At 44.3% G+C, this 15,797-nt stretch overlaps 1 protein-coding gene across 1 annotated transcript in view; it reads left to right on the forward strand.

Moving 5' to 3' along the window:
- The window catches only part of NOC4L (nucleolar complex associated 4 homolog), a 32,272-nt gene extending 17,261 nt beyond the window's left edge, over window positions 1–15,011 (forward strand). The window contains exons 7-15 of the mRNA XM_077293341.1: window positions 3,060–3,094; window positions 3,169–3,219; window positions 3,308–3,419; window positions 3,511–3,571; window positions 3,755–3,865; window positions 3,974–4,134; window positions 5,151–5,233; window positions 13,579–13,692; window positions 14,460–15,011. Coding sequence (XP_077149456.1) covers window positions 3,060–3,094; window positions 3,169–3,219; window positions 3,308–3,419; window positions 3,511–3,571; window positions 3,755–3,865; window positions 3,974–4,134; window positions 5,151–5,233; window positions 13,579–13,692; window positions 14,460–14,573 — 842 coding nt within the window. The 3' untranslated portion in view covers window positions 14,574–15,011. The remainder of the gene's footprint in view (window positions 1–3,059; window positions 3,095–3,168; window positions 3,220–3,307; window positions 3,420–3,510; window positions 3,572–3,754; window positions 3,866–3,973; window positions 4,135–5,150; window positions 5,234–13,578; window positions 13,693–14,459) is intronic.
- Window positions 15,012–15,797: the final 786 nt, after the last annotated feature.

Below are 15,797 nucleotides of genomic sequence, written 5' to 3' on the forward strand. Positions count from 1 at the left end.
GGCTTCAGGAAAATGGCCCCGGGATGCCGCGCGTGCGCAGATGGAGATCGCGGCGGCCATTTTCCTGAAGCCGAGATGCAAATTCTGCTTCAAGTAAATGGCCGCCGCGATCTCCATCTGCGCACGCGCGGCATCCCGCGGCCATTTTCCTGAAGCCGCGGGCAGCAGAGCGCTCCATCTGCGCACGCGCGGCCAAGGGAAGATGGCCGCCCCCACCGAGCACCAATGAAATAGTGCGCATCGCGCTGTTTTAACTCCCCTGTGCAGTGGATTCGGGACCTTAAACATGCGCAAACCACTACGCCACCAACGGAAAACTAAGCAAGATCTGGGGGAAGACACCACGCCCTTTTGACCAGACCAGCCTGATTGACAGGCGAAAACTGCTACTTTGGTAACGTATTTTGGCAGCATAGGTGGGGAATCGGGGTCCACAAAATACACTGTTGTAATGCACAGCTCAGGCCCTATTTAACAGTATTTTTATCTCTATACTGAAAAAACGGGGTGACAGGTGCCCTTTAAACCATGATACTTCTGTCATTGAAGAAGACCCTTGGTAGTCAGTGATTTATGAAAACTAGTATGAGGGGAAAAGTGCGGGGCTTCACCATAGTAACCAGTTAACCCGCCATTGTCCTCTTTAGCCGGCATCTCATTGATTGCTGTGGGCAACGCCATAACTTTTCTCTTGTATGACTCGGCAAAATCCTGTTGTTATGATGAAAATCTTAATGTTTTCCCACAAGTAGTAAGGTAATGGTGACCTTACAACATACACGCTGCATTTCAAGCTCTGCTCACCTAGTTTTGTTTTTTATATGAAAGGCTCCAACTAGACATGAGACGGATATATTCGGGTATACAGGTACACTGACAAATTGTCCCAATAGATGCCAAAAGACACTCTTTTGGCATCTAAGTGCTCAGGGGCGTATTGGGAACATTAGAAAGAAATTCAGATTAGTGATGAGCAAACGGTCTCGGATAAGGTGTTATCTGATCATGTTTGTGTGATAACCGAGTGTTTTCAGCGTGCTCGAATAATATGTTCAAGGCCCTGTGACTACATGTCTCCCGGCTGTTCGACAGCCGTAACACGTGTAGGGATTGCCTAACAGCCGCGAGACATGCAGCTGCTTGGACTCGAACATATTATTCGAGTATGCCGAAGACACTCGGTTATCACACGAGCATGCTCAGATGACACCTTATCCCAGCACGTTCACTAATCCTAATGTCCTCTTGGAAATCTCCCATCACCATATTCAAATGACATGAACAAAAAAAATACACTCACTTAATGCTCCCCATTGTGAGGCTGGAGCATCAAGAAGCAGCACATTGAGAATTAGGGCTCATTTCCACATGCGAGGCACACGTCCGTGTCTCGCATGTGTAAACCAAGCTCTGGTGCCGGCACTTGGGAGCGGAGCGTGCGGCCGCATAGGAACACATGGAGCTGCACGCTCTGCTCTGGAGTGCCGGCACCAGAGCTTGGTTTCCACATGCGAGATACGGACATGTGCCTCGCATGTGGAAATGAGCCCTTAACACAAGCCTTTGCAGGTTTGAGGTGCCTTCATTCACTGCTTGCGAGGCTGCCATTGAGACCTGTTCAGGGACTGCCTAGCAAGGCTGCTTGCTCATGGGGCTTATTAACCCTAATGTTCTGTTCGGGTCATAGTGACCCGAACAGACTTTTTGCGGCCCTGTAGATTTTTTCTGTTAGTCTATAAAACTTGAGACTCCTTGACTTTTCCTCATTTGGGGAGACCTACCTATGAGTATTTTATTTTTTATTTTTTTCGTTTACTTTTTGCTACACGCAAAAAGTTACACTTGTTGTGTTCGGGTCATAGTGACCCGACATTGTTTTTTTTACAGCTGTGAGGCCATATTTTCAGTGAAATAAAGGATTTATAACCTCAGTTGGATCTATTCATTGCATCTACTATTATATATCAATTGATTTATTTCCTAAATTATTTCAATGGGGTCGTACACGCGCTCTACCGGGGGTATGCATTGAGATCTGCGCACCATAAAAATGGCTTTATATTGATTATTTTTGGTGCGCAGTCTATTCTAAAATGTAGAGTGCATCTGGAGAGATCACTAGGTGTGCACTACACGTGTATATTATGCGCAGAACGGACTGCTCAGAACGCGCTGTCTAAGAGGTTTTTTTTGTAAAGCTGAGCTGTAAAGTCTTGCAAATAATTTTTTTTTGCTAAGTAAGTCTGTCTTCCTGGCTTATCTGCTTGTTTTCAGAAGGGTTCTTATCTTCTCTGCTCTTATCAGTACACATGTTTTGTTTTTTGTTTTTTACAAAATGTGTAGTTTTCGTTTTGCTCATTTATCTGTTTTTTCAGAATAAAAACAAAAAAAAAAGATTTCTAGTTCATTTTTCTTTTTTTTCACTACCAAACATGTTCACAAAGAGTCTAGTAAGCAAAAAGTATAAAAAAAATGGAGTGAGTGTCTAAAATCAAGGTTTAATAAGCCGGGTCATAGTGACCCGGAACACTACAAGTGTATAGTAAATGTGAACAAAACAGCAGGGTTAATTAGTAAATAGATTGTGGATCAGTCAAATGATTTCAGTGCAAGGTGCTGAAGTCCTCCAATCCCTAGTGTTCAGTGACAAGTCCTCAAATACCTGGTCTTTTTGTGTGCAAAAGCTGTACCATGAATTCAGTCCTTGTCCTGTTGGAAGCCTACTTCTGCATATGTGTCAATGATTGGATTCTGATAAGACTCATTTATATAGGGTCCTTGGGGAGTTGCTCAGGACCTGAGTTTCCGTATGTTTAGTGGGGAAAATAGGTTTTCCACTGTTCCCTTCAATCATGTCAGGGGCAATTTTGTTTCCCTTAAAAAAAAAAAAATCATCTATAATCGAATCTGTTCTATAAACATGTCTTCCCTGCTGATCGAGCTACAGATTTTGTATATGATATATTTAATAACTGTGAATGGAAGTGTTTCTTGTCGTGATAATTTGTCTGCATCACTTTTTTTTTTTTTTCTTTCTTTCTTTATTATTTCTTAAATAGAAAAAGTGGATGATTGGAAGCCAGCAAAACTGAAGGTAAATCCTGAAGTTTGTGTATATTTCCTTCAGATTGTTGACCTGATAGTGGTGGCTCATGGTTTATCTTCTAGGAACATCAGAAGACCTTTGAGAAAGTCTGGATGAGCTTCCTCAAGCACAAAGTATGTTCTTGGAATAATGCTTTATTTTTCTTTCATCATTACAATTTAAATATCACATTTCATTCTTGTGTCTGCCATTGTCTTCCAGCTATCAGTGAGTCTATACAAGAAGGTGCTCTTGATCCTCCACGAGTCCATTTTGCCTCACATGTGTAAACCTGCTTTGATGATAGACTTCCTTACAGTGGCATATGATGTTGGTAAGCAGAAATACGATCTCTAGTTTTCTTAGAATTTACAATTGCCGTAATTACTAACAAATCCCTTTCTATCTTTTGAACACTTACTCAGGTGGAGCCATAAGCCTTCTTGCATTAAATGGACTTTTTTTCCTGATTCACGAGCACAACTTGTAAGTAAATGGCATTAATATTCTAAGTCTTTGCAGTGTTTGTATTCCAGCGTGCCTTGTCTTTGCAGTTGTAGACTTTCACAAGTATGGTTGAGAATAGTGCAGGACATTCAGTCATTACCCACATTCTTCACATAGGCAGAAGTCTATTATTAATGTGCTGTATTTTGCTTGATCTTTCAGAGAATACCCTGACTTCTATAAAAAACTGTACTCCCTGCTGGATCCATCAGTTTTTCATGTGAAATATCGAGCCCGCTTCTTTAATTTGGCCGACTTGTTCTTGTCATCCACGTAAGATTTGCAACTCCTTTTTATTTAAAGGGTTAACTACTTAGCAGTTACTCAGGCATTCTTTTCTGAATGCTCTTACAAGTGCCGCTGCTTTATATATTCTTCTAGGCATTTACCTGTGTACCTTGTTGCTGCCTTTGTCAAACGTCTCTCACGACTATGTCTGACTGCACCACCCCAAGTCCTGATGATGATTATTCCATTGATTTGTAACCTGATCCGAAGACATCCAGCTTGTCGACCCCTCATTCATCGTCCGTCCGCTGAAGGTCAGAGCAGTTCAAATTAAAAGGAACTGTCCCCATTTTTTTTTTCTCTTTTAAACTATGTCCATCACTTTTTAAGATCATAAGAATGAGGATCCTGCATACCTCAGTGTTTTATACTTGTCCTACTTTGCATGTAAATTGTCTGGTCCAATGAGCACCGCCTCGATCCCTTAAAATGCCATGTCTTCTAACTGTGCATGTAACTGGATGATTTCTCCCTGTGATCCACATAGTGCCCAAAGTCTCGCGCCTGCACAGTGAGGTGCTCCTGCGAGTCTGATTGAATTTTGCAGATGCGAGACTACGTGGATGTCAGAGAGATTTCATCTATTTACATGCTATTAGAAGCGGTGGCGTTTGAAGCGACCGATGGGGCTCTGATCACAATTTGGAAATGCCCATTGGACCGGACTGTGCGATTTAGTGCGGGACAAGTATAACACACTTTCTGAGGATATAAAGGGGTTGCAGAATCCTCATTCTTATGATCTTAAAGATAAACCAGGTCCTTCATCTTTAAGATCATAAGTGAAAAAACAGGTGACTGGTTCCCTTTGGGAGTTGAGAAAAGGCTTTACAGGCCCATGGACCAGTGGCCAGACCCGTTTTCTGTGAACATTCTCTGCCGGTACTTGAATGTTGACATCGTGGTTGCACAAGACCTCCGCTATGTCGTACAGTAAATGTTTTGATTTTTGATGCCCTAGACCAGTGTTCCCCAACTCTGGTCCTCAAGAGCCATCAACAGGTCATGTTTTCAGGATTTCCTTAGTATTGCACAAATGATTGAATGCTTGCCTGTCCAGGTGATGCAATTATCACCTGTGCAATACTAAGGAAATCCTGAAAATGTGACCTGTTGGTGGCTCTTGAGGACCAGAGTTGGGGAACACTGCCCTAGACCAAAATCATGGGTTTAATATGATGGATATTGTGGTTTTAAACATTTGGTCATATAGGTATGCTAGATAGAGGGGATTCTGCGTAACAATGCTGTGCTGTTTCACTTGTTTTAGGTTTGACATCAGATCCATTTGTCATGGAGGAGCAAGATCCAGCTAAAAGTTGCGCTTTGGAAAGTTCTCTCTGGGAGCTGGAGGTAAGCCTTCTAACGCTGTATCAAGCCTGCCAAAACTCAAATTATTATAAGTTGTATACTTTTTAGCTTAACGTAGGGGTGGAAAAAAATGCATGTACTGTACTTGTCAAACCTTTTTATCAAGTGTGCACTTAATTAAGAAGACATCACCTTAAATCTGTTGTTTGTTGTCTAGGTCCAAATTAATTTGTCTATGCACATAACCCTTATGTTGCAGGTTCATGCATTACTTTACCAATTACTAGACTGATTTTCGGCACTGTTTAGATTGGCAGGTCTCAGCCTGGTCTGCTATGAGATAAGGAGCAAGGGACAAGGTAGATGGCTTCTGAAACGCACATTCATCTTCTCAGTCAAGCTTTGAACAGTGTTTTAGGAAGGGAGAAGTCCGTGTAGTGAGAGAAATATATACATGCCCTTTACCCTCGTTGAATTGCGTTGTTTTTTTTTTCTTTCAAAGTTTAACATCTCACACTGTGCATCTCTGGATATATATCGGCTGTAGAGACAAGATAATGAAGGCACACAGTGAAGGCTTACAAGATAGCCTGCTCTGTTTTACATAATTGTGTGTAAATGGAAATTGAATGCATAATGTATTTCACTTTAGTTTTAAAGACTTAATCTAAAAAATGGTTGAAATTGCAAAGTGCTTGGAAAAATAACCGACTTTTCAATTTACTTACTAAAAATCCTCTTAATTCTCAAAAACATAACGGCTTTTTTTCCCCAAACTTGTAGTATTGACTATCTTAATATATAGTTACCTTGTAATGTCCTCACATCCTGTTCCATCCAGATCCCAGAATTCCAAGCGTCAGAAGCGTATATATGTGTGTGTGTGTGTGTGTGTGTGTGTATATATATATATATATATATATATATATATATATATATATATATATATATATATATATATATATATATATATATATGCACCGTCTCGAACATGCCGCCGACGGGATCAGCCGAATGATTCACTGACCGCTGCCACCTTTGTACAGGAGGCGCGCATGCGCAGTTTTAATGTGACTGCCGCTATCTGTCTGATTTACTGATCCTGTGCGAATTCTGCGCAGGTGCAGTGAATCATTCACCTGATCCCGGCGGAAGATGTGCGACGTGTCTACAGGCAGAGGAAGCCGGTCACATTAAAGGGGTTTTCCCACGAACGAAAGTTCATTTCTCTATCGCCTCTCATTGGGGGACACAGAAACCATGGGGTGTATGCTGCTGCCACTATGCAAATAAAAAAAAGTTAGCTCCTCTTCTGCAGTGTACACCCCACCGACAGGAAGTAGGATATTCAGTTTAGCTTAGTGTCAGTAGGAGGTGGACACGGGTCTTTCATTAGACCCTTATCTACCTCAATGTGCGAGAACCTTCCTTCCAGTTCTCTGGCAGTTGGTGACGACGGACGCCAGCCCGCTCGGCTCAGGCGCGTGGCTTTGTCACCTGTTTTATTCAGGGTCGTTGGTCGGCGCAGGAGTCCTCTCTGCCGATCAATGTCCTCGAGTTCCGATCATTCTGTCTTTTCTTCACGGGGTAAGGATTCTCAGGAGTCTGCCAATTCGAATCCAGACAGACAATGCCACAGCTGTGGCATATGTCAACCACCAGGGGTGAACTCTGAGTTCTCTGGCCTCGGCCGAGGTTTCCAGGATCCTCCTTTGGGCAGAGGCAACGGTCCTGGTGAGATCCGCAGTGCATGTCCCAGGCGTGGACATTTAGGCCGCCGATTTTCCTCAGCCACGAGGGCCTCGCGGCAGGGGACTGGTCCTTACTTCAGGAGGTCTCCCATCGGATTGCTCTTCGATGGAGGACTCCGGGAAGTGGACCTCACGGCGTCCCGATTGAACAGGAAGGTCCCTCGGGTCGTCCCAAGGTCCCGCCATCCTCTCGCAGTTGTGTTGACGCTCTGGCCATTCCTTGGTCGTAGTTCGTGCTCCCCTATCAGTTCCCTCCCCTTCCCTTGCTTTCCAAGCTGTTGAAAAAGATCAAGGCGGAAGTGGTGCTGGTCATTCTGATTGCCCAGGAGTTCTTGGTTTGCGGAGATCGTCCATCTTCTCGCGGACGCCCCCTGGCGCCTTCCAGACAGACCCGATCTGCTGTCTCAGGGTCCGATCTGCCACCCGAATTATCGGTCGCTCAGTTTAATGGCGTGGCTGTGGACACCGCAGTTCTCAGAGCATCCGGCTTTTCGGTCCGGACGATTCACACTATTATCCGGCCTAGGAAGCCTTCATCTTCCAGGATCTACTATCGTACCTGGAAGGCTTACTTCTGTTGGTGCGAGTCCAACCGCTTTTCACCTATGTCCTTTTCCGTGCCTTTCCTTTTGGTTTTCCGTCACGCAGGACTGGATTCGAGCTTCGTTCTTAGTTTCCTAAAGGGTCAGGTTTGTGCGCTCTTCTTCCCTTTCAGAAGACGTTATCATCTCAGCCACAGGTTAAGACCTTCCTTCAAGGAGTAGCCCACGCTGTCCCTCCGTACAGGGCCTCTGTGGATTCATGGGATTTAAAGCTTGTGCTGGATTTTCTGAGGGGTTCCCCCCCTTTGAGCCTCTCAGGGAGTTTTCCCTGTCAGTTCTATCTCGGAAGGTGGCCTTTCTTGTGCCCTTCACTTCGATCCGCCGCGTTTCCGAGTTGGCGGCTATTTCTTGCCGACCTCCTTTCTTGGTTATCCACCAGGACAAGGTGGTCCTCAGGTCTCCTCCTTCCTTCCCAAGGTGGTTTCACCTTCCACCTCAACGAGGACATCGTTCTACCTTCCTTTTGTCCAGCTCTGACTCATCCTCTAGAGCAATCGTTGGACAGGCTGGACCTCGTCAGGGCAGTGAGGATCTCCCTGGCTAGCACGGCCGCTTTCCAAAAGACTGATTCTCTTTTCGCCATCCTTGATGGCACGCGTAGAGGCCTGCCAGCTTCCAAGGCGACTATTGCTCCCTGGATCACAACGGCTATTTTGGAGGCTTACCGGGTCAAGAACAGAGTGCCCCCTCCTGAGATAAAGGCTCACTCTACCCAGGCAGTCGGCGCTTCCTATGCGGTATGCCACAGGGCTTTGTTTGCAAAGCGGCAACCTGGTCTTCCATCCACACGTTCGCCAAATTTTACAAGGTCCATACCTATGCTTCGGCGGACGCCAGCCTGGGCAGAAGGATCCTGCAGGCGGCAGTGGCGAGTCCTTTGACCTGATGGAAGTCTTTTTCCCACCCCAGGGACTGCTTTGGGACGTCCCATGGTTCCTGTGTCCTCCAATGAGAGGCGATAGAGATAACAGGATTTTTGGTTGCTTACCGTAAAATCTGTTTCTCGGAGCCTTCATTGGGGGACACAGCACCCTCCCAAGTTATTTATTATTTATTTATATAGCACCATTAATTCCATGGTGCTGTACATGAAAAAGGGGTTACATACAGGGTTATAAATGTTTACAGTAAACACATTTACAGTGACAGACTGGTACAGAGGGGAGAGAGGACCCTGTCCTTGCGGACAAGTTGAACAGCTCTGTTTATTGTGTTATACTGTTAACGTTTGAGTTCTTTGAACACTGAGTGTTTGAAACTGTTAATCTGTGGCGCTTCTGAATTTGTTTGGTTCTATATAAATAAGATTATTATTATATTATTCTCTCTTTTACACTTTGCTTCTCCCACTGTTTTCTCACTAACTGAATATCCTACTTCCTGTCGGTGGGGTGTACACTGCAGAGGAGGAGCTAACTTTTTTTATTTGCATAGTGTCAGCCTCCTAGTGGCTGCAGCATACACCCATGGTTCCTGTGTCCCCCAATGAAGGCTCCGAGAAACAGATTTTACAGTAAGCAACCAAAAATCCTGTTTGTGTTTTTTTTTTTTTTTTTTAAATTGCCTGTATCTGACCGTGTACTGAGCAATACCACATCTCCTGGGCAGGGGAGGAAGCAAAAGACAATACTGAGATTACAGCAGGGGATCACAGTGGATTTCTCTTGTCAGGTGAAATATTTCACTGACTGTTTTTAAACAATATTTTACCTCACAAAATGTATCCTCTGCGATTTCCTGCTGTAATGACAGTATAGTCTTTTGCTTCGTCCCCTGCCCAGGAGATGTGGTATGCTGTGTACACGGAGAGACAGACAATTTTTAAAAATAACTTTCATTCATGGGAAAACCCCTTTTAGGCTATGTGCGTTTTTGCTGCAGATTTATCTTGGATTTACTGCGGTTTTTCGGCAGATTTCACTGCGGTTTTACAACTGCGGTTTTCTATAGGAGCAGCTGTAAAACCGCTGCGGAATCCGCAGAAAGAAGTGACATGCTGCGGAATGTAAACCGTTGCATTTCCGCACAGTGTTTTTTTTCTGCAGCATGTGCACAGTGTTGTTTGTTTCCCATAGGTTTACATTGTACTGTAAAGTCATGGGAAACTGCTGCGGACCCGCAGCAAAATCCGCAGCGTGTGCACATAGCCTAAAAAAGCAAATATCAACGCCAACATGGCTCCTCCTAAAACGTATGCCAATAACAGACATAACCGCCCTCCCGATGCACTCCATTTTTTGTGATCTGGGGTTGGGCTTATTTTTTGCGTGCCGGGCTGACGTTTATAATGATACCATTTCGGTGCAGATACGTTCTTTTGATCACCCGTTATTGCATTTTTTTTTTATTTTTTATTTTTTTTGAAAGGGGGGTGATTTGAACTTTTATATCTTGTATTTTTTCATATTTTTAAAGCATTTTTTTTTTACATTTGCCATGCTTCAATAGCCTCCATGTGAGGCTAGAAGCTGGCACTACTTGATTGGCTCTGCTACATAGAGGCGATGCTCTATGTAGCGGAATTACAGCATTGCTATGAGCTCCGACCACAGGGTGGCGCTCGCAGCTATCCGGCATCAACAACCATAGAGGCCTCTGGTTGTCATGCCGACGCACCGCTGACCCTGATCACGTGACGGGGGTCAGCGGTGCTTGCATTTCCGGCCCAATGGCCGGAAGCGCTTGTTAAATGCTGCTGTAAGCAGTTAATGCGCCTATTGTGGGCACATGTCAGCTGTTCAAAACAACTGACATGTCCCGGCTTTGATGCGGGCTCACCGCCGGATCCTGCATCAAAGTGGGGGTTCTGCCATCGGACGTACTATTCTGTCCGATGGCAGAAAGGGTTGTCTATTACTAGGACAACCCTTCTTGGTCAAAAATGTTTGGCCCCATAAAATAAGGCTTATACTACCCTCCCGTGCTGGTGCCTTTCCCGCGGTGTTGGCAGTTGCTCTCCCCGGGGCTCTTGTGCATTGTTGGGCCTCTGCAGCTGGTCCCGGATTTTGTCTTCATGTTCTATTTATCCAAAGACGAGGTCAATGATGCCGGCGCTGGAGTCATGTGTCACAACATCAGGAGAGCGACTGCTGACACCGCAGGAATGGCACTGACACGGGAATATAAGCTTTATTATTTTATGGGGGCTAAGAGAGGGGCATGACAAAAAGTTGTCCAAGTAGTGGACAACTTCTTTAACCTAAAGGCACCAAATATCACACACTTTTAATGCTGAGAGAGCGTCATTGCCTATGTACTAATGTGATTCAAAGGGGAATCAAACCAAGGATTCCACACCTTACCAAATTTTTAAGGAGTCTGGTATTTATATAGCACCCTGTCGTAGGAAGCTGCAGAATTTACCTTATTGACGCAGTGTGAAATTTGTGGGGGGTTTCTATCCATCCATCTCATGGCGATGGTGTTACAAATCAAAAACAATGTTTCCTTGAGAAGACTGCGAGGGTAGTGAGACCAGGTCTCCTCATCAGATTCCCAATAAACACACCTTATGGCTGAGTGGTACAGGGGACTTTATGACCTCTGCGGATAGCAATAGGAGGGATTTTTAATGTTGGAAACCACTAGCCGATCTCCTCGGCATTGAGCGTATCACTTATAAGTTCTTTGCTACAGAGCTTGTAATCTCTGCTCTGAAACCAGCTAGCTTCCTGGATCTGGTCAACCTTTGGCCTGCAGTTCTTCAAAGCTGAAGAGGACAGGCAGCCTCTGTCTGCCACACTGGAGACCACATACATCAGGTCAGCAGCGCAGCAATACCGTTGGTCCAAACTGTATATCTGTTAGGAGGAGAGTTGAGCAAATTTTTAAAAATTCGGTTTTGATTATGATCGGCAGCGGATATTGTGTTTGCAATATTGGCTGAACACAGCCGAACGTCATTGGAGTCAATGGGAGTCGAAATGAACAAATATGTTCGGAACCGATCATCAAACATAAATTCGGCATGAATAGGTTACCAATAGGGCAAATTCAGATTCAGTGACCAAATCTGAACATATTAGCTCAACTCTAGTTAGGAGCACACTACCATCCTGCATGTAGGAAGCCAAGTGGCAGATGAGTGGTGAGCTCCTGAAGATTGATGTTAGAAAATCCCCTGTAATAATAGTTTAATTAGTCCTCCTTAATTGTTGTAGCTATTTCATTTTGTATTTTAAAGGGAACCTGTCACCCCCCCCCCCCCCCCCCCCCGGGCGTTTGTAACTAAAAGAGCCACCTTCTGCAGCACTAATGCTGCATTTGGACAAGGTGGCTCTTTTAGTTATGCTACTTGCGTACGCTGAAATAAACACTTATAAAATGTGCCCCCTCATACCGTGAAATCGCCAGGAAGGCGGGACTTTCCTTCCTAATCAGACGCAGCACAGCCGTCATTCATACCCCCTTGTTGCTGTGCGCCGCCTCCTCAGCGTTGTTTGAATCTGTCCCGGAGCCTGCGCTGTTATGTTATCCCTTGGGCATGCACCGTCAGCGCTGCCCGTCTTCTGACATCATTTGATGTCAGGCTGACTGCGCCTGTGCGGCCGCGCTGACCGAGATCCCGCCTCGCAGTGTCTTCTGATTGATTCACACTGCGGGGCTGGGATTCCTGGGCATGCGCAGTGCATATCTTCACCTCTCACTTACCTCCCTCCACCTTCTTCAGACTGTGCGCCGTCAGCTGATCCCTAATAGCATGCCACAGCGATTATGGATATAACTTCTTATACCCCAATATGGTGCAGTCTTGTCTGATTAGTGTCTTTGGATCTGCTTCAGGGCTTCCTCTCTCATCGCAAGCGTCGTCCTCCTGCCCTGCTTCATATGGATGGCGCATCCTACTTCATTCCCACAGTGTCCCCAATCGTGCTCCTGCACAAGTGAGCTTCTCTGACCTGCTGAGGGCAGAGCAAAGTACTTTAATGTACATGGAATGTAAGTAATGTAATGTACATAAGGCCTCGCTCACCATCCCTTCAAAATGTTTCTCTTTATTGAAGTCTAAGGGGTAACATTTCCCCTTGTGGAGAGTGACATACCAGCCATGGCATGCTATTGTAAGGAGGCTTATTCGCCGTGCAATGCTCCTCTGGGAAACCTAATATGCAAATTGCCTCTTCAGAGAGGAAGAGGACTTGAACTCTATAGCGCCACCTGTTTCTAAGTCCTCTTTCTCTCTGAAGAGGCAATTTGCATATCTCTTTATTGAAAAAATTCTTTAAAGCAGCAGGTTACAGAAGTGAACGGAATAGATGTTGGGAACAACTGTTGTGTCTAATAGCGCTTCATTGGGTCCTCGCAAAGTACTGTAATGTGAATGTGTTGAGAGGTCAAAGGGCGCCAATGACTTTGAAGTAAAACCGGCGCTCGCGTGCACTACAATACTTTACTCTGCCCATCAGCAGAACTGTGCCTGCTCAGGAGCATGATGGGGACACTGTGTGGATGTAGGACATGTCATCCACATGAAGCAGGGTAGGAGGATGACGCTTGTGACGAGAGACGAGGTGCCAAAGTGAGACCAGCGACGCCCATTGAACCAGACCACACAGATGACAATAAATTTATTTTTTGTATTATGTAGAGGGAATTGGGGACTTACAGATTACTAGAATACTGCAAAAGAGGCATCAAAGGTGGCGGCCATACTTTTATATTGGGAAAACTTGACCGGTTCCCTTTAATGGCTACTCTACAAAAGTCATGCTGACTTTCTGCTGTGGCCACTAGAGGGCGCTTATGAGTTTACTTCAAACTGCTACATATAGAACTTGATAATTGCCAGTAAGCGCCCTCTGTTGGTTTCTCTGGGATATACAGGTAAGGAGACTTGTTTTTGAGGGGGAAAAAAAGCTCTACAAAGATATGAAAAAAAACAATACAACAATTTTCGGACCCAATAATGTAGATTCTCTTTTTTTCTTTTTTTTTTTTTTTTTTTTTAAACCACAGCTCCTTTTCCCCATCACAGCTCTGCCATTCATTGATTCTTAATTTTTTTCAAATATGTACTAATTTGTATTAAAAATAGGCTTTGCAGAAGCATTACTACCCAAACGTTGTGAGAGCTGCCAATGTCATTAGTCGGGCCCTGTCTACACAAGAGAGTGACATCTCTGAACTCCTGGAGCTGTCATCATATGCGGTAAGAAAAACTCTGCACATACTGGGAATTACCATATTAACAAACCTCTTTGCTGTCGTTTCATAGTAACTAATTCCAGCTGATCAGTTGATGATGTCTAAAGAGACTAATCGTCTCCGCCACAAGGGACGCGTGCCGGAATAACAATGTCTAGGTCCATGCACTGTGCACAGGGTACAAAACATTATGATTAGGCTCTAGCTGGATACAACCAGGCCCTGTAGATGTAGCTGAATTGCTTTCCTGTGTGAAGTGCCACACTTGTATACCGGCAGTTTTATCGACCCTGATGAGACGATCTAAGCAGTTTAAAGTAATCTGTCTCTGGGCTCAATTCCTTTGCTGCCCATTTCATTCATTTCTGTTAGTTCAGCACAGTTTTCCTATAAGGTGTGGCGCAGTAATAGTAAATGGCGCACATAAAGTGATCACTCCGGAATATATAAACGGTTAAACTTCTGCTGCAGTCCTGTCCCAGCTCAGCCTTGTACTCGGCTCTGAGGCCTTACATTGAGGTCTATTAAGAACTGTATAAATGGACTTGGCTGCAGTCAGTCTTGCCTCTCTCATCCACTCTTAGCTGCCATGAGTCCATGATCACCATTACAAGGGAAGCAATTAAAGTTGTTTTGCCGTATTCCTCTTCACCAAGGGTCTTTACCTCTTTAGGATTTCTGCTTTGCTGTAGACAAATTGCCATTTTCAGATTGTACATCCAAAGGTAGCGATATTATGAGTGTACAGTGAATTCCTTTTCTGTCTTTCAGCTTTTCGAGAAGGAGATGAAGAAGAAATTCCATACTGTGCCTTTAGAGTTTGAACCTGCTCAAGGTCTTCTTGGCAAGAAGCATGATATCACGGCAGAGCACTTTTCTCTATGATCGGAAACCGTTGTGTGCAGATTTCTTATTCCACTCATCAATATTGTTTATGTATTATATGGACATAATTTTCTTTTCTAATACATTTTTTTTTTTGTTCTGACGAGCTGTACTGTTTTTTTTTTTTTTTTGTTTTTTTCTTTTTCTAATCTGAATAATGTGATATCTGCTGGATGATGTGTGAATAATGTGATATCTTGCTGGTCGTTGTTCCTTAGCAACAGTCTTTTCTTACTTTAGGGGACAACAAAGTACCTCATTATTCTGTTTGATCCACAGTAGTCTTTCCAGCTGTTTTTGTTCCAGGGTTATGGCTATTTAGTCATCTATTTCCCTCCCTGTAAGCAATGTGATGGCAGCAAGTTGGGTAACATGGTCAAATAGCTTAGATTTGTTTTGAGAGAACTGTTATGCTCGCAGTTAAAGGGTTAAATATTATGCTGCTTGAGGGTTTTTTCTTCCTTCCCTGCACCATACACGGTGGCTACCATCTGTGTGATACAGCCAGCATCTGTTTCTCCAATCACTGATGTGTAACCATTTAACTATGACTATTGATCTTTGAGAGTGGCATTTGGGGCGACTAATCCTGGTGGGGCTTTCGTTTAGTGGGCACATTATTGTGCCAATGCAGTCACCATTTTGCTACACTCAAGACCATCCCCTGGCAGACAACCATATAAGAACAAAATTCAAATTTGTTTTTAACCCCTCCACCCAAGAGCCTTTTTTCACCTTCATGACCAGGCCAAATTTTACAATTCTGAGCAGTGTTACTTTGTGGTAATAACTCTGGAACGCTTCAATGGATCCCACCAGGGATGGCCTGGGAATTAAGTTCAGCCCTGGCATTTGAAATCACAGAGGTCCTTGATGTCCCACGCCCGAGCACTAGGTGGAGTATATTATAATATTACCCTGCCTGTAGGAAATCAATATTTATTACAATACCACCATACTGATCTTTTAAAGGGGTTGGGGTTAAAGTCTATGTGACTTTATACTTCTGAATCCTCATAGCGCACACGGTGAGGAATCTCCGGTGATGGCATGGAGAGCGGGTTGTCATGGCTTTTGCTAATTTCACTTCTATTGAGCGAGGCTGTGCACATCCAGTCAGCACATGATCGCATTTATAAAAATCGCATACATGCGGTAAAATGATCAGGTGCAAAACTACAGTAGGTGCAAGGGTTGCAATCACACTCGAGCCCTGGAGCCTAG

Source organism: Ranitomeya variabilis, chromosome 1 (assembly GCF_051348905.1).
Source record: "Ranitomeya variabilis isolate aRanVar5 chromosome 1, aRanVar5.hap1, whole genome shotgun sequence".
Lineage (NCBI taxonomy): Eukaryota > Metazoa > Chordata > Amphibia > Anura > Dendrobatidae > Ranitomeya > Ranitomeya variabilis.